Raw genomic sequence first — 27,404 nt, forward strand, 5'->3', positions numbered from 1 at the left:
GACATATGTAGGCAAATGCGCACAACTTAAGGTGAAGGATGTGGGATGTTCGTTTGAAGCACCACAAACTCTCTGAAGCTGTTTTGACTGTCAAAATAAAAGTGAATGAATTATGAACCGAATTTGCTTCACACATAGAGTATCTTACTCTAAGCAATAACCCCCTGCTGTGGGCGTCCTATTTGGTCTTTCTCAAAAGTTGGGCTCATGTTTACTTGTTTACACTGCGAAAATATGAACCTAGGATGTAGTCGTGAAGTTGTTTGAAGAATTCACTCTGTTTGAGTTCCTTTACGCTAACTTCCTCGCCTCTTTACTTCTGTACGCTGCTGAATTGGAGAAGGTCTTTGACTTAGAATAAATCTTTAATGTTCCCCATGTAGAAATTAGGCTGTTGCAGCAGAATCAAGAGAAAAAATGAAAAAGTGCAGTGCAGCATCCAAGTATAGTGTGAATAGTATTTAAACAGCTGTCATGTTATATAAGAAACAGGTATTTAGGGTATTTATTATTTTAGTTACCATTTGTACAGAGTGTACCTTTTGATAGCAGCTGCAAAGCTCCAGGTCAAAGTTACTGCACCAGATGTGCAAAACAGCAGAACACATCCAGTGTTTTCTCACAGTGTTCATGAGAACCTGGAGAACAAATAAATACCATGAAACATCCCAATAAGTGAAAGTGGGCAGGTAGAAATATTCTTAGCGGATATCTTTCAGAGTTTCGTAAAGAACTGGAAAAAAGTAATTAAAAACAATACAAAACTTGAAAGACCACTCTTTCCCCCTAATCTCTGTCTCTGTCCTCTTTGAACTGAAGGTGCGGCCTATCGGTTACGATGGCAATAACCCAACGTCAGTGGCGGAGTGGCTGGACTCATTGGAGCTCGGTGACTACACCAAGTCTTTCCTCATCAACGGTTACACCTCCATGGAGCTTGTCAAGAAGATCTGGGAGATCGAACTCATCAATGTGAGTGTCCTCTGACCTCTCTTTTTTCACCACCTCCTTCCCATGTGCACTGCTGAAAAATGTCCAGGATAAGGCTGGTGATATTCTATATTTTTTCTTGATATCAACAAATCTAAAGAAAATCTAAAATATTCCTTGTTTATCCAAAATTTTATACAGCTTATTTGTCTGTGACACTTTGCACAAGCCTTGTCCTTTAGCTTTTTACCCAAAATAAGGCTGAACTCGACGTGAAAGTTTCCTCTGTGGGAAGGACACCGAGGCCATACTGTGCAGAATGCCCATCAGGCATTTCTTCTCATTACTGTGCAATGCGTGCTGAGAATACAAACAGGAAGGAGGTGCAATTTTGCTGTTATATCACAACCTTACTGCATCTTTTTTCTTGCTTTTTCTCTGTTTTACTTCTTGTCATAACCACTCCTCGTCTTGCTGTACTTGTTTGTGGTTGAAAATTTGCAGTAAAAAAGAGCAAAACTAGAGTTTGCAGCAGCTTTCCCTTGATTAAATCTCTCCTTCTCCAAATATCAGTGATAGTGGATGATAACAAGGTTTGACATTTGAGCGCCTATGTTGTCACAAGTACTGCAGGTTTATGACTCAATTTTTACCAACATGAAATCTTTACTAAAGATGGGATTTACTGCAGCCTGATCTCATCGGAGTGATGTGCTCCTTTGATGCTCTGAGTGTAACGAAATCATGCTCGATTGCAGAGGACGCCCGCCTGGCTGATTTCAATGAGAAAGAGGGAGAGAGAGGAAAAAGAGAGGAGAGAGAAGGGGTGTTTTTCCTTCCCAGTGGAGGATAAAGTGATAAAGTGATGAGTGATCAGCTGGAGGAGGAGGAGAGGGAGTTATATAAGCATGTGGGATGCAAGATGTTTCACAGCGCTGGGAATACCACCCACATGCTGTGCTTGTGTGTGTATATGTGTGTGCGCGTGTGTGTAGAGGTATGTGTTTCTTGATGCATATGTGAGACAGAGAAAGTGTTAATACATGCTTATGTGTTTATGTATGTGTTTAAATGTTTGACCTCTCAAACACAAGCCAGGTTATATTCCTCCCTTTCTGGCAATGAAAGAGCCTTAAAGTCTAAATGATCTAAACAATGATGTATATGAAGGGTCTATATATTATATAATCCACTAAGTACTCAATTTAGCCATGCATGTAAGTAATATAATCTAAACCATATAAGCTTATGGTAATTAACTAATTCACCTTCTGTGTGGTAAAGAAACAGCTGTAGTTCAGACTGAGACCACAAGAGGCTGCACAAGTACACTAAATGTATATTAAGTATGTCCACATATTTTTGTCTACTTTTGATCTGGGCCTTTTTTTATGGTTTGGGTTAGGCTGCTGTCCACACATTTTTGGCCATGTAGTGTAATTTGAAGCAGATCTTATCAACCATGTGTGACTACATGTTAAAGTGTGTGCTTGTGTGTGTGTGTGTACAAGCTGTTGTGTAATGACTGCGACCACTGCAGGAGTACACTGTCACTGAAGTAGTCTCTGGGGTGATGGAGAGGTCACGGCTCTTCCTGAGAGAGGTGTGTGTGTATGTGTGTGTGTGAGAGAAGAGATGGTGGACAGAGATATGGTAGCGGTAGAATAAAAAAGAGCGATGCAAAGAAAGGATGGGATGGAGACAGAGAGGGAGAGAAAGAGGAGAATGAATCTTTTAAAAATAGACTTTGGCCACTGCTTTCATGTAATGACCAGATAATCGCTATGGGCAACAGATGCTGTGGAGTCTAGGGAGACAAGGGAGGAGTGTCAAGCATTGTTGGAGTGTTTTAAAATAGAAGGATACAAGTGTGTGTGTTGGGGGGGCTGCTGTTGTGGGATTAGAGGAGCACTCTCAAAACACCTTTTAATCTTGCATGTCTGCACACACACACTCAGACACAGTATACGGCAGACAGAGAGCAGGTGCACCTCTCTCTGCAGTATATAGGGTGTGTGTGTGTGTGTGTGTACGTGTGTGTGTACCTGTAGCTCTTAGGGTTTATGTCATCAGAGTAGTTTGACTCATCTGAGTCACACCTGGTCCAGGTTAACTGATACAGTTAGTCCTCAGGAAGAATATTAATGGATAAATCCTTTTTATTATAACTTGCGTCTTATCTTTGATATTCTTTATAGTAGGCAGAGGTAGTCAATAAGACTACCTAAGGTTTTTTTCCCTTTTATTTGTATAATCTTTGTATCTCATCCAGTAACTTGAGTATATTGTTGTTACTGTGAAAGGATTTAAATCCAAAACTACAAGCCCCAAGTTGTAATAATCCTTTAATATATGTTAAGCAAAAAGAACCTGAGCCAACAAGCCAACATCAGTCTTACAAAGGACAAGGTGTGTACATACAGGCAATACAGTTGCTGTATATATGTGCAGTTATTCATGGGACAGTTGTGACATGACAGTTAAAAAAAAAAAGAAAAGCCTTGTGTAGTAAAGTGGGAATTGAAAGTCTTAAGACCTGAAATGAAAACTCATTAAGGCAGACTTTTATTTTTAAATTATTTAATTAATATCAATAATTTATAGGAATTCATTATTAAAAATGGTCGTGTGCACACACGACTGATAATTTGAGTTCCATTTTTTTTTACTAATTACAGTCCACTGAATGTACTGAGGTAATGTACCTTCACCTGTAGTGCTGATATTTATAGGCAGTACGAAGATTAATGGATCAGTAGATTGACAGCAAATGATCACCAATTAATCTCTAAGTAATTAATCATCTTAAAACAAAAAAGACATTTGGTGGTCACAGCATCCTAAATGAGTATTTTCTTTCTTTCCTTCATGTCAGAGAATTGTAAATGGTTGTGTGCGAGGGCCGCTCTTGAACGTCTTTGTCTTTGGGGAGCCGCCATATAAGCTGCTTTGCGCCCTTAATTTTCCCCCTAGCCCAAACTAATTTAGAAGGCTATGTCAGGTTTTTGAGAATGTAATAATGGGAAGACATTAGGACTCTATCAGCCTGTTTTTAATATCACAAGTCTCCTGGTAAAATCTGTCAGCTGTCTCAAGAATAATTTGCTGTCATATTCTTCATTGTACTGAGCTTTGGGCCTCAACCCGGGCTATGGAAAAGTCTTGTTTGGTAGCATCTTAGCTGGATCTAGACTGACATGTTGAACACTAAACAATAATAATACTGTTGGGCTGAAATATTGAAAGACTTGTATATAGGTTTTGTTCCTAATAACTTAACAATAGCTATTTTTTGACAGTTTAAAAGCCTGTCTCTTTTACCTGGTGATATATGAATAGACTCCTGATTTGCATATTCATTTCCCTGCAGTGCAGTGAGCTACAGACACATCCTGTAAAAATCCACATGGTGGTGCTGCTGCCTCTTAGTTCAATGAGACCACCTTATCTTGAGGCGAGGAAAGCAGGAAAGTACAAAACAACTGCGTCAAGGCTGCAAATTGCTCTCATTTCAAGTGAGTCCTCAGAGAGCACAGAGTGAAGCAATTAGAAATGGATTTTGTTTTGGAAAGTCACGTTCACCACAGTGGAGTGCAGATAGTCTCTGGTCCTCAAGGAACAATTCCCTTAATGTTTTCTAGATGAGTGGACCCCGATATCAGAGGAGGCTGTGTGTTTGTGTGTATAAGTGTGTGTGCTGTGTGTACTTGGTTACCTGTGTATTGTGCTGAAGATTCAAAGTGTCTGATTGAGGGTCAGAGAGGATAGAAAATTTTTTCTGGTCTTGTGTATACATTTTTCACTAGGTGTGAGTACATGTCGCTACCTACATCTATGAAAGGAGTCTGAACTCTTTGTAGTAAAGTTTTCTAACATCATCTATGAAAACTTATGTTTCCATGGTGATTTACATCGTAATATATTTGAGAACGTGTTGTTTTTGGGCTAATCCATTCCAAACTGCATTAAATATTTGACAGGGAAAGGATACTTTATCACATTATCATTCATTATCATTTTCATGATTCTTCTTTACTGGTTTGGTTTGTGACCCTATAAACCAGTTGTTCGCAGTCCCCCATTATGGTTTCCTACACTGCATGTCAATGTGTTGTGAGCAGTCCTGTCAAAGAGTTATAATCTTGAGTAATGTGGTAAAAAACATAAAGGATGACAAATCTTCATTGCGTCACTGGTGTATCATCAAATCATATGTAGAAAACAGGAAAAGCTTTTGTGCCTTCATGCCAGTCTCTTGCATGTGAAGACCTGCGAGTGTGTGTTCACGTTGTGTAGGAGTGTGTGTGTGTGTTTGATTTCCCTACAGGGCCTAACTTGTCCCTGCATTCCCCTGTTATTACAACATGCCACTTCTCACTCAGAAATGGGAAAGTGTTCTGAATACCTCAAAATGACTGTGTGTGCATGTGTGTAACTATACGAGGGGTCCAAAATAAATTGAGGACAGTCATGAGATTTCATCCTTTCTTCTACAGCTTGTACTTGGTTGCCATGGCGGCTACTAGTTACCATAGAGACTAGAGATATGTGCTGTTGGTATAAATGAATTGAAATGTGTTTATGTGCATGTGTGTGTACTGGATTGCCTTTTCCTGACACTACTCCAAATACTCTGAATGTGTGTGTGTCCTGTTCCTGTGCTTATCACCTTCTTTGTCACCTCTCCAAATGGACAGATTGTCTCAACACCAAATGGTTCCTGTCTTCATTAGACACTGCAAGATTAAACTCTATACATCACACAATAGTACCTACACACACATGCATCCACACTTCGGTTAGTTAGTTTACCCATTTGCATATTCATGAGTTTTCACACCAAAAAGATATCTACATGCGTGTTAACATATGTAATTGCTGTTACACACCTTTTTTGTACTGTAGGTTTTCAAAGGATCAAATATGAAGATACAGTATGTTTGCATTCAGCATGTGTGAAAAGGGGAGTGAGTAGTAGCTGGTGTTAATTTTTCGTGTGGGTGGATTTGCCTCAGGACTGCAGTGTACTTTACCGTCCCTGCCTGCCAATATTGCTCTCCTGCAGCCTTATTTGGCTTTTGCACTTCCTGTTGTAGCGCTCACAGTGCCGGAGATAGTGTGGGAGGTGTCAGGAGAGAATGTGTGTGACCCCCCCCCCCCCCCCCAAGCACACCCTGAACCTGTGGCTCGCTTGTAGAGATGTAGCTACTGGTCTGCTGCTTCACAACCAGACATCCTCAGTTGTTAACGGGGATTAATCCCTTCTTAGGTGTTTGCTAAGGGTCTACGTTCACTGATGGAGATGGACTGAATATGTATAATATTTTACTTTGTATTCAAATGTATGTTTCTCCCTTATGTGATGTGAAAGAAATAATCTGCTGATGAATAAATATGTTTTCCCTTAATTCAAATCGAGGATCACTTACTAGACTTCAAAATAGGCTAAAATACATCATAGTATAGTAAGGCTTCAAAATATGCCAAGAAAAGTCATACTTTAGTAAGGCCTCAAAATGTCATAAAAAATGTCATAGTATAGTATGATGTCAAAATATGCCAAAAAAGTCATACTGTTGTAAGGCCTCAAAATGTCATAAAAATCGTCATAGAATAGTAAGGCATCAAAATCGGCCAAAAGAAGTCAGATTTTTTTTTCGCCTCAAAATGTCATGAAAAACATCATAGTATAGTAAGGCGTCAAAATCGGCCAAAAAAAGTCCGATTTTTTTTTCGCCTGAAAATATCATAAAAATGGTCATAGTATAGTAAGGCGTAAGAATCGGCCAAAAAAGTCATATTTTTGTATGACCTCAAAATGTCATGAAAAACGTCATAGTATAGTAAGGCGTCAAAATCGGCCAAAAAAAGTCAAAAAAATTTTTGACCTCAAAAAGTCATAAAAAACGTATGCCGTTTTTTATGGCCAACAAAAGTCAAAAATTTTTTTGACCTCAAAATGTCATAAAAAACGTCATAGTATAGTAAGGCGTCAAAATCGGCCAAAAAAAGTCCAAATTTTTTTTGACCTCAAAATGTCATAAAAAACGTCATAGTATAGTAAGGCGTCAAAATCGGCCAAAAAAAGTCCAAAATTTTTTTGACCTCAAAAAGTCATAAAAAACGTCATAGTATAGTAAGGCGTCAAAATCGGACAATAAAAGTCCAAAATTTTTTTGACCTCAAAAAGTCATAAAAAACGTCATAGTATAGTATGCCGTTTTTTTCGGACAAAAAAAGTCCAAATTTTTTTTGACCTCAAAAAGTCATAAAAAAACATCATAGTATAGTATGCCGTTTTTTATGGCCAAAAAAAGTCAAAAAAATTTTTTGACCTCAAAAGTCATAAAAAACATCATAGTATAGTAAGGCGTTTTTTTCGGCCAAAAAAAGTCAAAAAATTTTTTGACCTCAAAATGTCATAAAAAACGTCATAGTATAGTAAGGCGTCAAAATCGGCCAAAAAAAGTCCAAAATTTTTTTGACCTCAAAATGTCATAAAAAACGTCATAGTATAGTAAGGCGTCAAAATCGGACAAAAAAAGTCCAAAATTTTTTTGACCTCAAAAAGTCATAAAAAACGTCATAGTATAGTATGCCGTTTTTTTCGGACAAAAAAAGTCAAAAATTTTTTTGACCTCAAAAAGTCATAAAAAAACATCATAGTATAGTATGCCGTTTTTTATGGCCAAAAAAAGTCAAAAAAATTTTTTGACCTCAAAAGTCATAAAAAACATCATAGTATAGTAAGGCGTTTTTTTCGGCCAAAAAAAGTCAAAAAATTTTTTGACCTCAAAATGTCATAAAAAACGTCATAGTATAGTAAGGCGTCAAAATCGGCCAAAAAAAGTCCAAAATGTTTTTGACCTCAAAATGTCATAAAAAACGTCATAGTATAGTAAGGCGTCAAAATCAGCCAAAAAAAGTCCAAATTTTTTTTGACCTCAAAATGTCATAAAAACCGTCATAGTATAGTAAGGCGTCAAAATCGGCCAAAAAAAGTCCAAATTTTTTTGACCTCAAAATGTCATAAAAAAACGTCATAGTATAGTAAGGCGTTTTTTTCGGACAAAAAAAGTCAAAAATTTTTTTGATCTCAAAAAGTCATAAAAAACGTCAGTATAGTATGCCGTTTTTTTCGGACAAAAAAAGTCAAAAATTTTTTTGACCTCAAAACGTCATAAAAAACATCATAGTATAGTAAGGCGTTTTTTTCGGACAAAAAAAGTCAAAAATTTTTTTGACCTCAAAATGTCATAAAAAACGTCATAGTATAGTATGCCGTTTTTTTCGGACAAAAAAAGTCAAAAATTTTTTTGACCTCAAAATGTCATAAAAAAAGTCATAGTATAGTAAGGCGTCAAAATCGGCCAAAAAAAGTCCAAATTTTTTGACCTCAAAAGTCATAAAAAACATCATAGTATAGTAAGGCGTTTTTTTCGGCCAAAAAAAGTCAAAAAATTTTTTGACCTCAAAATGTCATAAAAAACGTCATAGTATAGTAAGGCGTCAAAATCGGCCAAAAAAAGTCCAAAATGTTTTTGACCTCAAAATGTCATAAAAAACGTCATAGTATAGTAAGGCGTCAAAATCAGCCAAAAAAAGTCCAAATTTTTTTTGACCTCAAAATGTCATAAAAACCGTCATAGTATAGTAAGGCGTCAAAATCGGCCAAAAAAAGTCCAAATTTTTTTTGACCTCAAAATGTCATAAAAAACGTCATAGTATAGTATGGCGTTTTTTTCGGGCTAAAAAAGTCAAAAAAACTTTTGACCTCAAAAAGTCATAAAAAACGTCATAGTATAGTATGGTGTTTTTTTCAGGCTAAAAAAGTCAAAAAATTTTTTGACCTCAAAATGTCATAAAAAACGTCATAGTATAGTAAGGCGTCAAAATCGGCCAAAAAAAGTCAAAATTTTTTTTGACCTCAAAAAGTCATAAAAAACGTCATAGTATAGTATGCCGTTTTTTTCGGACAAAAAAAGTCAAAAAAATTTTTTGACCTCAAAACGTCATAAAAAACATCATAGTATAGTAAGGCGTTTTTTTCGGACAAAAAAAGTCAAAAAATTTTTTGACCTCGAAAAGTCATAAAAAACGTCATAGTATAGTATGGCGTTTTTTTCGGGCTAAAAAAGTCCAAATTTTTTTTGACCTCAAAATCTCATAAAAAACGTCATAGTATAGTAAGGCGTCAAAATCGGCCAAAAAAAGTCCAAAATTTTTTTGACCTCAAAAAGTCATAAAAAACGTCATAGTATAGTATGCCGTTTTTTTCGGCCAAAAAAAGTCAAAATTTTTTTTGACCTCGAAATGTCATAAAAAACGTCATAGTATAGTATGCCGTTTTTTTCGGACAAAAAAAGTCCAAATTTTTTTTGACCTCAAAATGTCATAAAAAACGTCATAGTATAGTAAGGCGTCAAAATGGGACAAAAAAAGTCAAAAAAATTTTTGACCTCGAAACGTCATAAAAAACGTCATAGTATAGTATGGCGTTTTTTTCGGACAAAAAAAGTCAAAAAATTTTTTGACCTCGAAAAGTCATAAAAAACATCATAGTACAGTATGGCGTTTTTTTCGGGCTAAAAAAGTCCAAATTTTTTTTGACCTCAAAAAGTCATAAAAAACGTCATAGTATAGTATGGCGTTTTTTTCAGGCTAAAAAAGTCAAAAAAATTTTTGACCTCAAAAAGTCATAAAAAACGTCATAGTATAGTATGGCGTTTTTTTCGGGCTAAAAAAGTCAAAAAATTTTTTGACCTCAAAATGTCATAAAAAATGTCATAGTATAGTAAGGCGTCAAAATCGGCCAAAAAATGTCCAAATTTTTTTTGACCTCAAAATGTCATAAAAAACGTCATAGTATAGTAAGGCGTCAAAATCGGCCAAAAAAAGTCAAAAAATTTTTTGACCTCAAAATGTCATAAAAAACGTCATAGTATAGTATGCCGTTTTTTTTCGGGCAAAAAAAGTAAACAATTTTTTTGACCTCAAAATGTCATAAAAAACGTCATAGTATAGTAAGGCGTCAAAATTGGCCAAAAAAAGTCACAAAATTTTTTGACCTCAAAATGTCATAAAAAAACGTCATAGTATAGTAAGGCGTTTTTTTCGGACAAAAAAAGTCAAAAATTTTTTTGATCTCAAAAAGTCATAAAAAACGTCAGTATAGTATGCCGTTTTTTTCGGACAAAAAAAGTCAAAAATTTTTTTGACCTCAAAACGTCATAAAAAACATCATAGTATAGTAAGGCGTTTTTTTCGGACAAAAAAAGTCAAAAATTTTTTTGACCTCAAAATGTCATAAAAAAACGTCATAGTATAGTATGCCGTTTTTTTCGGACAAAAAAAGTCAAAAATTTTTTTGACCTCAAAATGTCATAAAAAAAGTCATAGTATAGTAAGGCGTCAAAATCGGCCAAAAAAAGTCCAAATTTTTTTTTACCTCAAAATGTCATAAAAAACGTCATAGTATAGTATGGCGTTTTTTTCGGGCTAAAAAAGTCAAAAAAATTTTTGACCTCAAAAAGTCATAAAAAACGTCATAGTATAGTATGCCGTTTTTTTTTGGGCTAAAAAAGTCAAAAAAAATTTTGACCTCAAAATCTCATAAAAAACGTCATAGTATAGTAAGGCGTTATTTTCGGACAAAAAAAGTCAAAATTTTTTTTGACCTCAAAAAGTCATAAAAAACGTCATAGTATAGGATGCCGTTTTTTTTCGAGCAAAAAAAGTTGAAATTTTTTTTGACCTCAAAAAGTCATAAAAAACATCATAGTATAGTATGCCGTTTTTTTCGGACAAAAAAAGTCAAAAATTTTTTTGACCTCAAAATGGGACAAAAAACGTCATAGTATAGTAAGGCATTTTTTTCGGACAAAAAAAGTCAAAAATTTTTTTGACCTCAAAATGTCATAAAAAACGTCATAGTATAGTAAGGCGTCAAAATTGGCCAAAAAAAGTCACAAAATTTTTTGACCTCAAAATGTCATAAAAAACGTCATAGTATAGTAAGGCGTTTTTTTCGGACAAAAAAAGTCAAAAATTTTTTTGATCTCAAAAAGTCATAAAAAACGTCAGTATAGTATGCCGTTTTTTTCGGACAAAAAAAGTCAAAAATTTTTTTGACCTCAAAACGTCATAAAAAACATCATAGTATAGTAAGGCGTTTTTTTCGGACAAAAAAAGTCAAAAATTTTTTTGACCTCAAAATGTCATAAAAAACGTCATAGTATAGTATGCCGTTTTTTTCGGACAAAAAAAGTCAAAAATTTTTTTGACCTCAAAATGTCATAAAAAAAGTCATAGTATAGTAAGGCGTCAAAATCGGCCAAAAAAAGTCCAAATTTTTTTTTACCTCAAAACGTCATAAAAAACGTCATAGTATAGTATGGCGTTTTTTTCGGGCTAAAAAAGTCAAAAAAATTTTTGACCTCAAAAAGTCATAAAAAACGTCATAGTATAGTATGCCGTTTTTTTTTGGGCTAAAAAAGTCAAAAAAAATTTTGACCTCAAAATCTCATAAAAAACGTCATAGTATAGTAAGGCGTTATTTTCGGACCAAAAAAGTCAAAATTTTTTTTGACCTCAAAAAGTCATAAAAAACGTCATAGTATAGGATGCCGTTTTTTTCGAGCAAAAAAAGTTGAAATTTTTTTTGACCTCAAAAAGTCATAAAAAACATCATAGTATAGTATGCCGTTTTTTTCGGACAAAAAAAGTCAAAATTTTTTTTGACCTCAAAAAGTCATAAAAAACGTCATAGTATAGTATGCAGTTTTTTTCGGACAAAAAAAGTCAAAAATTTTTTTGACCTCAAAACGTCATAAAAACGTCATAGTATAGTAAGGCGTCAAAATCGGCAAAAAAAGTCAAAATTTTTTTTGACCTCAAAAAGTCATAAAAAACGTCATAGTATAGTAAGGCGTTTTTTTCGGACAAAAAAAGTCAAAAATTTTTTTGACCTCAAAAAGTCATAAAAAACGTCATAGTATAGTATGCCGTTTTTTTCGGACAAAAAAAGTCAAAAAATTTTTTGACCTCAAAAAGTCATAAAAAACGTCATAGTATAGTATGCCGTTTTTTTCGGCCAAAAAAAGTCAAAATTTTTTTTGACCTCAAAATGTCATAAAAAACGTCATAGTATAGTAAGGCGTCAAAATCGGACAAAAAAAGTCAAAATTTTTTTGACCTCAAAAAGTCATAAAAAACGTCATAGTATAGTAAGCCGTTTTTTTCGGGAAAAAAAAGTCAAAAAATTTTTTGACCTCAAAAAGTCATAAAAAACGTCATAGTATAGTATGCCGTTTTTTTTGGACAAAAAAAGTCAAAAAATTTTTTGACCTCAAAATGGGACAAAAAACGTCATAGTATAGTAAGGCGTCAAAATCGGCAAAAAAAAGTCAAAATTTTTTTTGACCTCAAAATGTCATAAAAAACGTCATAGTATAGTAAAGCGTTTTTTTTTTTCGGCCAAAAAAAGTCAAAAATTTTTTTGACCTCAAAAAGTCATAAAAAACGTCATAGTATAGTAAGGCGTTTTTTTCGGACAAAAAAAGTCAAAAATTTTTTTGACCTCAAAAAGTCATAAAAAACGTCATAGTATAGTATGCTGTTTTTTTTCGGACAAAAAAAGTCAAAAAATTTTTTGACCTCAAAAAGTCATAAAAAACGTCATAGTATAGTATGGCGTTTTTTTCGGCCAAAAAAAGTCAAAATATTTTTTGACCTCAAAATGTCATAAAAAACGTCATAGTATAGTAAGGCGTCAAAATCGGACAAAAAAAGTCAAAAATTTTTTTGACCTCAAAAAGTCATAAAAAACGTCATAGTATAGTAAGCCGTTTTTTTCGGAAAAAAAAAGTCAAAAAATTTTTTGACCTCAAAAAGTCATAAAAAACGTCATAGTATAGTATGCCGTTTTTTTTGGACAAAAAAAGTCAAAAATTTTTTTGACCTCAAAATGGGACAAAAAACGTCATAGTATAGTAAGGCATTTTTTTCGGACAAAAAAAGTCAAAAATTTTTTTGATCTCAAAAAGTCATAAAAAACGTCATAGTATAGTATGCCGTTTTTTTCGGACAAAAAAAGTCAAAAATTTTTTTGACCTCAAAAAGTCATAAAAACGTCATAGTATAGTAAGGCGTTTTTTTCGGACAAAAAAAGGCAAAATTTTTTTTGACCTCAAAATGTCATAAAAACGTCATAGTATAGTAAGGCGTCAAAATCGGCCAAAAAAAGTCGAAATTTTTTTTGACCTCAAAAAGTCATAAAAAACGTCATAGTATAGTATGCCGTTTTTTTCGGACAAAAAAAGTCAAAAAAATTTTTGACCTCAAAAAGTCATAAAAATCGTCATAGTATAGTAAGGCGCCAAAATGGGACAAAAAAAGTCAAAAAAATTTTTGACCTCAAAAAGTCATAAAAAACGTCATAGTATAGTATGCCGACTTTTTCGGACAAAAAAAGTCAAAATTTTTTTTGACCTCAAAATGTCATAAAAACAGTCATAGTATAGTAAGGCGTCAAAATCGGCCAAAAAAAGTCCAAATTTTTTTTGACCTCAAAAAGTCATAAGAAACGTCATAGTATAGTATGGCGTTTTTTTCGGGCTAAAAAAGTCAAAAAAAATTTTGACCTCAAAAAGTCATAAAAGACGTCATACTATAGTATGGCGTTTTTTTCGGGCTAAAAAAGTCAAAAAAATTTTTGACCTCAAAAAGTCATAAAAAACGTCATAGTATAGTAAGGCGTTTTTTTCGAGCAAAAAAAGTCAAAAATTTTTTTGACCTCAAAAAGTCATAAAAAACGTCATAGTATAGTATGGCGTTTTTTTCGGGCTAAAAAAGTCAAAAAAATTTTTGACCTCAAAAAGTCATAAAAAACGTCATAGTATAGTATGCCGTTTTTTTTTTGGGCTAAAAAAGTCAAAAAATTTTTTGACCTCAAAATGTCATAAAAATCGTCATAGTATAGTAAGGCGTCAAAATGGGACAAAAAAAGTCAAAAAAATTTTTGACCTCAAAAAGTCATAAAAAACGTCATAGTATAGTATGCAGTTTTTATCGGACAAAAAAAGTCAAAATTTTTTTTGACCTCAAAATGTCATAAAAAACGTCATAGTATAGTATGCAGTTTTTTTCGGACAAAAAAAGTCAAAAAAATTTTTGACCTCAAAATCTCATAAAAAACGTCATAGTATAGTAAGGCGTCAAAATCGGCCAAAAAAAGTCAAAATTTTTTTTGACCTCAAAAAGTCATAAAAAACGTCATAGTATAGGATGCCGTTTTTTTCGAGCAAAAAAGTCGAATTTTTTTTTGACCTCAAAAAGTCATAAAAAACGTCATAGTATAGTATGCCGTTTTTTTCGGACAAAAAAAGTCAAAAAATTTTTTGACCTCAAAATGTCATAAAAATCGTCATAGTATAGTAAGGCGTCAAAATGGGACAAAAAAGTCAAAAAAATTTTTGACCTCAAAAAGTCATAAAAAACGTCATAGTATAGTATGCAGTTTTTTTCGGACAAAAAAAGTCAAAAATTTTTTTGACCTCAAAATGTCATAAAAAACGTCATAGTATAGTATGCAGTTTTTTTCGGACAAAAAAAGTCAAATTTTTTTTTGACCTCAAAAAGTCATAAAAAAACGTCATAGTATAGTATGCCGTTTTTTTTCGGCCAAAAAAAGTCGAAATTTTTTTTGACCTCAAAAAGTCATAAAAAACGTCATAGTATAGGATGCCGTTTTTTTCGAGCAAAAAAAGTCGAAATTTTTTTTGACCTCAAAAAGTCATAAAAAACGTCATAGTATAGTAAGGCGTCAAAATCGGCCAAAAAAAGTCCAAATTTTTTTTGACCTCAAAACGTCATAAGAAACGTCATAGTATAGTATGGCGTTTTTTTCGGGCTAAAAAAGTCAAAAAAAATTTTGACCTCAAAAAGTCATAAAAGACGTCATACTATAGTATGGCGTTTTTTTCGGGCTAAAAAAGTCAAAAAAATTTTTGACCTCAAAAAGTCATAAAAAACGTCATAGTATAGTAAGGCGTTTTTTTCGAGCAAAAAAAGTCAAAAATTTTTTTGACCTCAAAAAGTCATAAAAAACGTCATAGTATAGTATGGCGTTTTTTTCGGGCTAAAAAAGTCAAAAAAATTTTTGACCTCAAAAAGTCATAAAAAACGTCATAGTATAGTAAGGCGTTTTTTTCGAGCAAAAAAAGTCAAAATTTTTTTTGACCTCAAAAAGTCATAAAAAACGTCATAGTATAGTATGGCGTTTTTTTCGGGCTAAAAAAGTCAAAAAAATTTTTGACCTCAAAAAGTCATAAAAAACGTCATAGTATAGTATGCCGTTTTTTTTTTCGGCTAAAAAAGTCAAAAAAATTTTTGACCTCAAAATCTCATAAAAAATGTCATAGTATAGTAAGGCGTCAAAATGGGACAAAAAAAGTCAAAAAAATTTTTGACCTCAAAAAGTCATAAAAAACGTCATAGTATAGTATGCAGTTTTTTTCGGACAAAAAAAGTCAAAATTTTTTTTGACCTCAAAATGTCATAAAAAACGTCATAGTATAGTATGCAGTTTTTTTCGGACAAAAAAAGTCAAAAAAATTTTTGACCTCAAAATCTCATAAAAAACGTTATAGTATAGTAAGGCGTCAAAATCGGCCAAAAAAAGTCCAAATTTTTTTTGACCTCAAAATGTCATAAAAAACGTCATAGTATAGTATGGCGTTTTTTTCGGGCTAAAAAAGTCAAAAAAACTTTTGACCTCAAAAAGTCATAAAAAACGTCATAGTATAGTATGGTGTTTTTTTCAGGCTAAAAAAGTCAAAAAATTTTTTGACCTCAAAATGTCATAAAAAACGTCATAGTATAGTAAGGCGTCAAAATCGGCCAAAAAAAGTCAAAAATTTTTTTGACCTCAAAAAGTCATAAAAAACGTCATAGTATAGTATGGCGTTTTCTTCGGACAAAAAAAGTCAAAAAATTTTTTGACCTCGAAAAGTCATAAAAAACGTCATAGTATAGTATGCAGTTTTTTTCGGACAAAAAAAGTCAAAAAAATTTTTGACCTCAAAATCTCATAAAAAACGTCATAGTATAGTAAGGCGTCAAAATCGGCCAAAAAAAGTCCAAAATTTTTTTGACCTCAAAAAGTCATAAAAAACGTCATAGTATAGTATGCCGTTTTTTTCGGCCAAAAAAAGTCAAAAAATTTTTTGACCTCGAAATGTCATAAAAAACGTCATAGTATAGTATGCCGTTTTTTTCGGACAAAAAAAGTCAAAAAATTTTTTGACCTCAAAATGTCATAAAAATCGTCATCGTATAGTAAGGCGTCAAAATGGGACAAAAAAAGTCAAAAAAATTTTTGACCTCAAAAAGTCATAAAAAACGTCATAGTATAGTATGCAGTTTTTTTCGGACAAAAAAAGTCAAAAATTTTTTTGACCTCAAAATGTCATAAAAAACGTCATAGTATAGTATGGCGTTTTTTTCGGACAAAAAAAGTCAAACAATTTTTTTGACCTCAAAATGTCATAAAAAAAGTCATAGTATAGTAAGGCGTCAAAATCGGCCAAAAAAAGTCCAAATTTTTTTTTACCTCAAAATGTCATAAAAAACGTCATAGTATAGTATGGCGTTTTTTTCGGGCTAAAAAAGTCAAAAAAATTTTTGACCTCAAAAAGTCATAAAAAACGTCATAGTATAGTATGCCGTTTTTTTTTGGGCTAAAAAAGTCAAAAAATTTTTTGACCTCAAAATCTCATAAAAAACGTCATAGTATAGTAAGGCGTTTTTTTTCGGACAAAAAAAGTCAAAATTTTTTTTGACCTCAAAAAGTCATAAAAAACGTCATAGTATAGGATGCCGTTTTTTTCGAGCAAAAAAAGTCGAAATTTTTTTTGACCTCAAAAAGTCATAAAAAACATCATAGTATAGTATGCCGTTTTTTTCGGACAAAAAAAGTCAAAATTTTTTTTGACCTCAAAAAGTCATAAAAAACGTCATAGTATAGTATGCAGTTTTTTTCGGACAAAAAAAGTCAAAAATTTTTTTGACCTCAAAACGTCATAAAAACGTCATAGTATAGTAAGGCGTCAAAATCGGCAAAAAAAAGTCAAAATTTTTTTTGACCTCAAAAAGTCATAAAAAACGTCATAGTATAGTAAGGCGTTTTTTTCGGACAAAAAAAGTCAAAAATTTTTTTGACCTCAAAAAGTCATAAAAAACGTCATAGTATAGTATGCCGTTTTTTTCAGACAAAAAAAGTCAAAAAATTTTTTGACCTCAAAAAGTCATAAAAAACGTCATAGTATAGTATGCCGTTTTTTTCGGCCAAAAAAAGTCAAAATTTTTTTTGACCTCAAAATGTCATAAAAAACGTCATAGTATAGTAAGGCGTCAAAATCGGACAAAAAAAGTCAAAATTTTTTTGACCTCAAAAAGTCATAAAAAACGTCATAGTATAGTATGCCGTTTTTTTCGGACAAAAAAAGTCAAAAAATTTTTTGACCTCAAAAAGTCATAAAAAACGTCATAGTATAGTATGCCGTTTTTTTCGGCCAAAAAAAGTCAAAATTTTTTTTGACCTCAAAATGTCATAAAAAACGTCATAGTATAGTATGCCGTTTTTTTCGGACAAAAAAAGTCAAAATTTTTTTTGACCTCAAAATGTCATAAAAAAAGTCATAGTATAGTAAGGCGTCAAAATCGGCCAAAAAAAGTCCAAATTTTTTTTTACCTCAAAATGTCATAAAAAACGTCATAGTATAGTATGGCGTTTTTTTCGGGCTAAAAAAGTCAAAAAAATTTTTGACCTCAAAAAGTCATAAAAAACGTCATAGTATAGTATGCCGTTTTTTTTTGGGCTAAAAAAGTCAAAAAAATTTTTGACCTCAAAATCTCATAAAAAACGTCATAGTATAGTAAGGCGTTTTTTTCGGACAAAAAAGTCAAAATTTTTTTTGACCTCAAAAAGTCATAAAAAACGTCATAGTATAGAATGCCGTTTTTTTCGAGCAAAAAAAGTCGAAATTTTTTTTGACCTCAAAAAGTCATAAAAAACATCATAGTATAGTATGCCGTTTTTTTCGGACAAAAAAAGTCAAAATTTTTTTTGACCTCAAAAAGTCATAAAAAACGTCATAGTATAGTATGCAGTTTTTTTCGGACAAAAAAAGTCAAAAATTTTTTTGACCTCAAAACGTCATAAAAACGTCATAGTATAGTAAGGCGTCAAAATCGGCAAAAAAAAGTCAAAATTTTTTTTGACCTCAAAAAGTCATAAAAAACGTCATAGTATAGTAAGGCGTTTTTTTCGGACAAAAAAAGTCAAAAAATTTTTTTGACCTCAAAATGTCATAAAAAACGTCATAGTATAGTATGCCGTTTTTTTCGGACAAAAAAAGTCAAAATTTTTTTTGACCTCAAAATGTCATAAAAAAAGTCATAGTATAGTAAGGCGTCAAAATCGGCCAAAAAAAGTCCAAAATTTTTTTGACCTCAAAACGTCATAAAAAACATCATAGTATAGTAAGGCGTTTTTTTCGGACAAAAAAAGTCAAAAATTTTTTTGACCTCAAAATGTCATAAAAAACGTCATAGTATAGTATGCCGTTTTTTTCGGACAAAAAAAGTCAAAATTTTTTTTGACCTCAAAATGTCATAAAAAAAGTCATAGTATAGTAAGGCGTCAAAATTGGCCAAAAAAAGTCACAAAATTTTTTGACCTCAAAATGTCATAAAAAACGTCATAGTATAGTAAGGCGTTTTTTTCGGACAAAAAAAGTCAAAAATTTTTTTGATCTCAAAAAGTCATAAAAAAACGTCAGTATAGTATGCCGTTTTTTTCGGACAAAAAAAGTCAAAAAATTTTTTGACCTCAAAACGTCATAAAAAACATCATAGTATAGTAAGGCGTTTTTTTCGGACAAAAAAAGTCAAAAATTTTTTTGACCTCAAAATGTCATAAAAAACGTCATAGTATAGTATGCCGTTTTTTTCGGACAAAAAAAGTCAAAAATTTTTTTGACCTCAAAATGTCATAAAAAAAGTCATAGTATAGTAAGGCGTCAAAATCGGCCAAAAAAAGTCCAAATTTTTTTTTACCTCAAAATGTCATAAAAAACGTCATAGTATAGTATGGCGTTTTTTTCGGGCTAAAAAAGTCAAAAAAATTTTTGACCTCAAAAAGTCATAAAAAACGTCATAGTATAGTATGCCGTTTTTTTTTGGGCTAAAAAAGTCAAAAAAAATTTTGACCTCAAAATCTCATAAAAAACGTCATAGTATAGTAAGGCGTTATTTTCGGACAAAAAAAGTCAAAATTTTTTTTGACCTCAAAAAGTCATAAAAAACGTCATAGTATAGGATGCCGTTTTTTTCGAGCAAAAAAAGTTGAAATTTTTTTTGACCTCAAAAAGTCATAAAAAACATCATAGTATAGTATGCCGTTTTTTTCGGACAAAAAAAGTCAAAATTTTTTTTGACCTCAAAAAGTCATAAAAAACGTCATAGTATAGTATGCAGTTTTTTTCGGACAAAAAAAGTCAAAAATTTTTTTGACCTCAAAACGTCATAAAAACGTCATAGTATAGTAAGGCGTCAAAATCGGCAAAAAAAGTCAAAATTTTTTTTGACCTCAAAAAGTCATAAAAAACGTCATAGTATAGTAAGGCGTTTTTTTCGGACAAAAAAAGTCAAAAATTTTTTTGACCTCAAAAAGTCATAAAAAACGTCATAGTATAGTATGCCGTTTTTTTCGGACAAAAAAAGTCAAAAAATTTTTTGACCTCAAAAAGTCATAAAAAACGTCATAGTATAGTATGCCGTTTTTTTCGGCCAAAAAAAGTCAAAATTTTTTTTGACCTCAAAATGTCATAAAAAACGTCATAGTATAGTAAGGCGTCAAAATCGGACAAAAAAAGTCAAAATTTTTTTGACCTCAAAAAGTCATAAAAAACGTCATAGTATAGTAAGCCGTTTTTTTCGGGAAAAAAAAGTCAAAAAATTTTTTGACCTCAAAAAGTCATAAAAAACGTCATAGTATAGTATGCCGTTTTTTTTGGACAAAAAAAGTCAAAAAATTTTTTGACCTCAAAATGGGACAAAAAACGTCATAGTATAGTAAGGCGTCAAAATCGGCAAAAAAAAGTCAAAATTTTTTTTGACCTCAAAATGTCATAAAAAACGTCATAGTATAGTATGGCGTTTTTTTCGGGCTAAAAAAGTCAAAAAAATTTTTGACCTCAAAAAGTCATAAAAAACGTCATAGTATAGTATGCCGTTTTTTTTTGGGCTAAAAAAGTCAAAAAATTTTTTGACCTCAAAATCTCATAAAAAACGTCATAGTATAGTAAGGCGTTTTTTTCGGACAAAAAAAGTCAAAATTTTTTTTGACCTCAAAAAGTCATAAAAAACGTCATAGTATAGGATGCCGTTTTTTTCGAGCAAAAAAAGTCGAAATTTTTTTTGACCTCAAAAAGTCATAAAAAACATCATAGTATAGTATGCCGTTTTTTTTCGGACAAAAAAAGTCAAAATTTTTTTTGACCTCAAAAAGTCATAAAAAACGTCATAGTATAGTATGCAGTTTTTTTCGGACAAAAAAAGTCAAAAATTTTTTTGACCTCAAAACGTCATAAAAACGTCATAGTATAGTAAGGCGTCAAAATCGGCAAAAAAAAGTCAAAATTTTTTTTGACCTCAAAAAGTCATAAAAAACGTCATAGTATAGTAAGGCGTTTTTTTCGGACAAAAAAAGTCAAAAATTTTTTTGACCTCAAAAAGTCATAAAAAACGTCATAGTATAGTATGCCGTTTTTTTCGGACAAAAAAAGTCAAAAAATTTTTTGACCTCAAAAAGTCATAAAAAACGTCATAGTATAGTATGCCGTTTTTTTCGGCCAAAAAAAGTCAAAATTTTTTTTGACCTCAAAATGTCATAAAAAACGTCATAGTATAGTAAGGCGTCAAAATCGGCCAAAAAAAGTCAAAATTTTTTTGACCTCAAAAAGTCATAAAAAACGTCATAGTATAGTATGCCGTTTTTTTCGGGAAAAAAAAAGTCAAAAAATTTTTTGACCTCAAAAAGTCATAAAAAACGTCATAGTATAGTATGCCGTTTTTTTTGGACAAAAAAAGTCAAAAAATTTTTTGACCTCAAAATGGGACAAAAAACGTCATAGTATAGTAAGGCGTCAAAATCGGCAAAAAAAAGTCAAAATTTTTTTTGACCTCAAAATGTCATAAAAAACGTCATAGTATAGTATGGCGTTTTTTTCGGGCTAAAAAAGTCAAAAAAATTTTTGACCTCAAAAAGTCATAAAAAACGTCATAGTATAGTATGCCGTTTTTTTTTTGGGCTAAAAAAGTCAAAAAATTTTTTGACCTCAAAATCTCATAAAAAACGTCATAGTATAGTAAGGCGTTTTTTTCGGACAAAAAAAGTCAAAATTTTTTTTGACCTCAAAAAGTCATAAAAAACGTCATAGTATAGGATGCCGTTTTTTTCGAGCAAAAAAAGTCGAAATTTTTTTTGACCTCAAAAAGTCATAAAAAACATCATAGTATAGTATGCCGTTTTTTTCGGACAAAAAAAGTCAAAATTTTTTTTGACCTCAAAAAGTCATAAAAAACGTCATAGTATAGTATGCAGTTTTTTTCGGACAAAAAAAGTCAAAAATTTTTTTGACCTCAAAACGTCATAAAAACGTCATAGTATAGTAAGGCGTCAAAATCGGCAAAAAAAAGTCAAAATTTTTTTTGACCTCAAAAAGTCATAAAAAACGTCATAGTATAGTAAGGCGTTTTTTTCGGACAAAAAAAGTCAAAAATTTTTTTGACCTCAAAAAGTCATAAAAAACGTCATAGTATAGTATGCCGTTTTTTTCGGACAAAAAAAGTCAAAAAATTTTTTGACCTCAAAAAGTCATAAAAAACGTCATAGTATAGTATGCCGTTTTTTTCGGCCAAAAAAAGTCAAAATTTTTTTTGACCTCAAAATGTCATAAAAAACGTCATAGTATAGTAAGGCGTCAAAATCGGACAAAAAAAGTCAAAATTTTTTTGACCTCAAAAAGTCATAAAAAACGTCATAGTATAGTATGCCGTTTTTTTCGGACAAAAAAAGTCAAAAAAATTTTTGACCTCAAAAAGTCATAAAAAACGTCATAGTATAGTATGCCGTTTTTTTCGGCCAAAAAAAGTCAAAATTTTTTTTGACCTCAAAATGTCATAAAAAACGTCATAGTATAGTATGCCGTTTTTTTCGGACAAAAAAAGTCAAAATTTTTTTTGACCTCAAAATGTCATAAAAAAAGTCATAGTATAGTAAGGCGTCAAAATCGGCCAAAAAAAGTCCAAATTTTTTTTTACCTCAAAATGTCATAAAAAACGTCATAGTATAGTATGGCGTTTTTTTCGGGCTAAAAAAGTCAAAATTTTTTTTGACCTCAAAATGTCATAAAAAACGTCATAGTATAGTATGCCGTTTTTTTCGGACAAAAAAAGTCAAAATTTTTTTTGACCTCAAAATGTCATAAAAAAAGTCATAGTATAGTAAGGCGTCAAAATCGGCCAAAAAAAGTCCAAATTTTTTTTTACCTCAAAATGTCATAAAAAACGTCATAGTATAGTATGGCGTTTTTTTCGGGCTAAAAAAGTCAAAAAAATTTTTGACCTCAAAAAGTCATAAAAAACGTCATAGTATAGTAAGGCGTTTTTTTCGGACAAAAAAGTCAAAATTTTTTTTGACCTCAAAAAGTCATAAAAAACGTCATAGTATAGTATGCCGTTTTTTTCGGACAAAAAAAGTCAAAATTTTTTTTGACCTCAAAAAGTCATAAAAAACGTCATAGTATAGTATGCAGTTTTTTTCGGACAAAAAAAGTCAAAAATTTTTTTGACCTCAAAACGTCATAAAAACGTCATAGTATAGTAAGGCGTCAAAATCGGCAAAAAAAAGTCAAAATTTTTTTTGACCTCAAAAAGTCATAAAAAACGTCATAGTATAGTAAGGCGTTTTTTTCGGACAAAAAAAGTCAAAAAATTTTTTTGACCTCAAAATGTCATAAAAAACGTCATAGTATAGTATGCCGTTTTTTTCGGACAAAAAAAGTCAAAATTTTTTTTGACCTCAAAATGTCATAAAAAAAGTCATAGTATAGTAAGGCGTCAAAATCGGCCAAAAAAAGTCAAAAATTTTTTTGACCTCAAAACGTCATAAAAAACATCATAGTATAGTAAGGCGTTTTTTTCGGACAAAAAAAGTCAAAAATTTTTTTGACCTCAAAATGTCATAAAAAACGTCATAGTATAGTATGCCGTTTTTTTCGGACAAAAAAAGTCAAAATTTTTTTTTACCTCAAAATGTCATAAAAAACGTCATAGTATAGTATGGCGTTTTTTTCGGGCTAAAAAAGTCAAAAAAATTTTTGACCTCAAAAAGTCATAAAAAACGTCATAGTATAGTATGCCGTTTTTTTTTGGGCTAAAAAAGTCAAAAAAATTTTTGACCTCAAAATCTCATAAAAAACGTCATAGTATAGTAAGGCGTTTTTTTCGGACAAAAAAGTCAAAATTTTTTTTGACCTCAAAAAGTCATAAAAAACGTCATAGTATAGGATGCCGTTTTTTTCGAGCAAAAAAAGTCGAAATTTTTTTTGACCTCAAAAAGTCATAAAAAACATCATAGTATAGTATGCCGTTTTTTTCGGACAAAAAAAGTCAAAATTTTTTTTGACCTCAAAAAGTCATAAAAAACGTCATAGTATAGTATGCAGTTTTTTTCGGACAAAAAAAGTCAAAAAATTTTTTGACCTCAAAACGTCATAAAAACGTCATAGTATAGTAAGGCGTCAAAATCGGCCAAAAAAAGTCACAAAATTTTTTGACCTCAAAATGTCATAAAAAACGTCATAGTATAGTAAGGCGTTTTTTTCGGCCAAAAAAAGTCAAAATTTTTTTTGACCTCAAAAAGTCATAAAAAACGTCATAGTATAGTAAGGCGTTTTTTTTCGGACAAAAAAAGTCAAAAATTTTTTTGATCTCAAAAAGTCATAAAAAACGTCATAGTATAGTATGCCGTTTTTTTCAGACAAAAAAAGTCAAAATTTTTTTTGACCTCAAAACGTCATAAAAAACATCATAGTATAGTAAGGCGTTTTTTTCGGACAAAAAAAGTCAAAAAATTTTTTGACCTCAAAAAGTCATAAAAAACGTCATAGTATAGTATGCCGTTTTTTCGGACAAAAAAAGTCCAAAATTTTTTTGACCTCAAAAAGTCATAAAAAACGTCATAGTATAGTATGCCGTTTTTTTCGGACAAAAAAAGTCAAAAAAAATTTTGACCTCAAAATCTCATAAAAAACGTCATAGTATAGTAAGGCGTCAAAATCGGCCAAAAAAAGTCAAAATTTTTTTTGACCTCAAAAAGTCATAAAAAACGTCATAGTATAGTAAGGCGTTTTTTTCGGACAAAAAAAGTCAAAAATTTTTTTGATCTCAAAAAGTCATAAAAAACGTCATAGTATAGTATGCCGTTTTTTTCAGACAAAAAAAGTCAAAAATTTTTTTGACCTCAAAACGTCATAAAAAACATCATAGTATAGTAAGGCGTTTTTTTCGGACAAAAAAAGCCAAAAATTTTTTTGACCTCAAAAAGTCATAAAAAACGTCATAGTATAGTATGCCGTTTTTTTCTGACAAAAAAAGTCAAAATTTTTTTTGACCTCAAAACGTCATATAGAACATCATAGTATAGTAAGGCGTTTTTTTCGGACAAAAAAAGTCAAAAATTTTTTTGACCTCAAAAAGTCATAAAAGATGTCATAGTATAGTATGCCGTTTTTTTCGGACAAAAAAAGTCAAAAATTTTTTTGACCTCAAAATGTCATAAAAAACGTCATAGTATAGTAAGCCGTTTTTTTTCGGAAAAAAAAAGTCAAAAAAATTTTTGACCTCAAAAAGTCATAAAAAACGTCATAGTATAGTATGCCGTTTTTTTTGGACAAAAAAAGTCAAAAATTTTTTTGACCTCAAAATGGGACAAAAAAACGTCATACTATAGTAAGGCATTTTTTTCGGACAAAAAAAGTCAAAAATTTTTTTGATCTCAAAAAGTCATAAAAAACGTCATAGTATAGTATGCCGTTTTTTTCGGACAAAAAAAGTCAAAAATTTTTTTGACCTCAAAACGTCATAAAAACGTCATAGTATAGTAAGGCGTTTTTTTCGGACAAAAAAAGGCAAAAATTTTTTTGACCTCAAAATGTCATAAAAACGTCATAGTATAGTAAGGCGTCAAAATCGGGCAAAAAAAGTCGACATTTTTTTTGACCTCAAAAAGTCATAAAAAACGTCATAGTATAGTAAGGCATTTTTTTCGGACAAAAAAAGTCAAAAATTTTTTTGATCTCAAAAAGTCATAAAAAAAGTCATAGTATAGTAAGGCGTCAAAATCGGCCAAAAAAAGTCCAAATTTTTTTTTACCTCAAAATGTCATAAAAAACGTCATAGTATAGTAAGGCGTTTTTTTCGGACAAAAAAAGTCAAAAATTTTTTTGACCTCAAAATGGGACAAAAAACGTCATAGTATAGTAAGGCCTTTTTTTCGGACAAAAAAAGTCAAAAAATTTTTTGATCTCAAAAAGTCATAAAAAACGTCATAGTATAGTATGCCGTTTTTTTCTGACAAAAAAAGTCAAAAATTTTTTTGACCTCAAAATCTCATAAAAAATGTCATAGTATAGTAAGGCGTCAAAATCGGACAAAAAAAGGCAAAATTTTTTTTGACCTCAAAAAGTCATAAAAAACGTCATAGTATAGGATGCCGTTTTTTTCGAGCAAAAAAAGTCGAAATTTTTTTTGACCTCAAAAAGTCATAAAAAACGTCATAGTATAGTATGCCGTTTTTTTCCGACAAAAAAAGTCAAAAATTTTTTTGACCTCAAAATGTCATAAAAAACGTCATAGTATAGTATGCAGTTTTTTTCGGACAAAAAAAGTCAAAAAAATTTTTGACCTCAAAATCTCTTAAAAAATGTCATAGTATAGTAAGGCGTCAAAATCGGCCAAAAAAAGTCCAAATTTTTTTTGACCTCAAAAAGTCATAAAAAAACGTCATAGTATAGGATGCAGTTTTTTTCGGACAAAAAAAGTCAAAAATTTTTTTGACCTCAAAATGTCATAAAAAAAGTCATAGTATAGTATGCAGTTTTTTTCGGACAAAAAAAGTCAAAATTTTTTTTGACCTCAAAAAGTCATAAAAAAACGTCATAGTATAGTATGCCGTTTTTTTCGGCCAAAAAAAGTCAAAATTTTTTTTGACCTCAAAAAGTCATAAAAAACGTCATAGTATAGTATGGCGTTTTTTTCGGACAAAAAAAGTCAAAAAATTTTTTGACCTCAAAACGTCATAAAAAAACATCATAGTATAGTAAGGCGTTTTTTTCGGACAAAAAAAGTCAAAAATTTTTTTGACCTCAAAAAGTCATAAAAAACGTCATAGTATAGTATGGCGTTTTTTTCAGGCTAAAAAAGTCCAAAATTTTTTTGACCTCAAAAAGTCATAAAAAACATCATAGTATAGTATGCCGTTTTTTTCGGGCTAAAAAAGTCAAAATTTTTTTTGACCTCAAAAAGTCATAAAAAACGTCATAGTATAGTAAGGCGTCAAAATCGGCCAAAAAAAGTCACAAAATTTTTTGACCTCAAAATGTCATAAAAAACGTCATAGTATAGTAAGCCGTTTTTTTCGGAAAAAAAAAGTCAAAAAATTTTTTGACCTCAAAAAGTCATAAAAAACGTCATAGTATAGTATGCCGTTTTTTTTTGGACAAAAAAAGTCAAAAATTTTTTTGACCTCAAAATGGGACAAAAAACGTCATACTATAGTAAGGCATTTTTTTCGGACAAAAAAAGTCAAAAATTTTTTTGATCTCAAAAAGTCATAAAAAACGTCATAGTATAGTATGCCGTTTTTTTCGGACAAAAAAAGTCAAAAATTTTTTTGACCTCAAAACGTCATAAAAACGTCATAGTATAGTAAGGCGTTTTTTTCGGACAAAAAAAGGCAAAATTTTTTTTGACCTCAAAATGTCATAAAAACGTCATAGTATAGTAAGGCGTCAAAATCGGGCAAAAAAAGTCGAAATTTTTTTTGACCTCAAAAAGTCATAAAAAACGTCATAGTATAGTAAGGCATTTTTTTCGGACAAAAAAAGTCAAAAATTTTTTTGATCTCAAAAAGTCATAAAAAACGTCATAGTATAGTATGCCGTTTTTTTCGGACAAAAAAAGTCAAAAATTTTTTTGACCTCAAAACGTCATAAAAACGTCATAGTATAGTAAGGCGTTTTTTTCGGACAAAAAAAGGCAAAAATTTTTTTGACCTCAAAATGTCATAAAAACGTCATAGTATAGTAAGGCGTCAAAATCGGGCAAAAAAAGTCGAAATTTTTTTTGAC

The 27,404-nt window shown here is 31.2% G+C and overlaps 1 protein-coding gene across 5 annotated transcripts in view; it reads left to right on the forward strand.

The window, feature by feature from the left end:
- anks1b (ankyrin repeat and sterile alpha motif domain containing 1B) overlaps positions 1–27,404 on the forward strand; it is a 207,460-nt gene that overhangs the window by 138,285 nt on the left and 41,771 nt on the right. For all 5 annotated transcript variants that reach the window (XM_041029935.1, XM_041029936.1, XM_041029937.1 and 2 more), the window contains one exon: positions 820–972. In XM_041029935.1, coding sequence (XP_040885869.1) covers positions 820–972 — 153 coding nt within the window. The remainder of the gene's footprint in view (positions 1–819; positions 973–27,404) is intronic.

The sequence above is a fragment of the Toxotes jaculatrix genome, chromosome 22 (genome assembly GCF_017976425.1).
Source record: "Toxotes jaculatrix isolate fToxJac2 chromosome 22, fToxJac2.pri, whole genome shotgun sequence".
Classification (NCBI taxonomy): Eukaryota; Metazoa; Chordata; class Actinopteri; family Toxotidae; genus Toxotes; species Toxotes jaculatrix.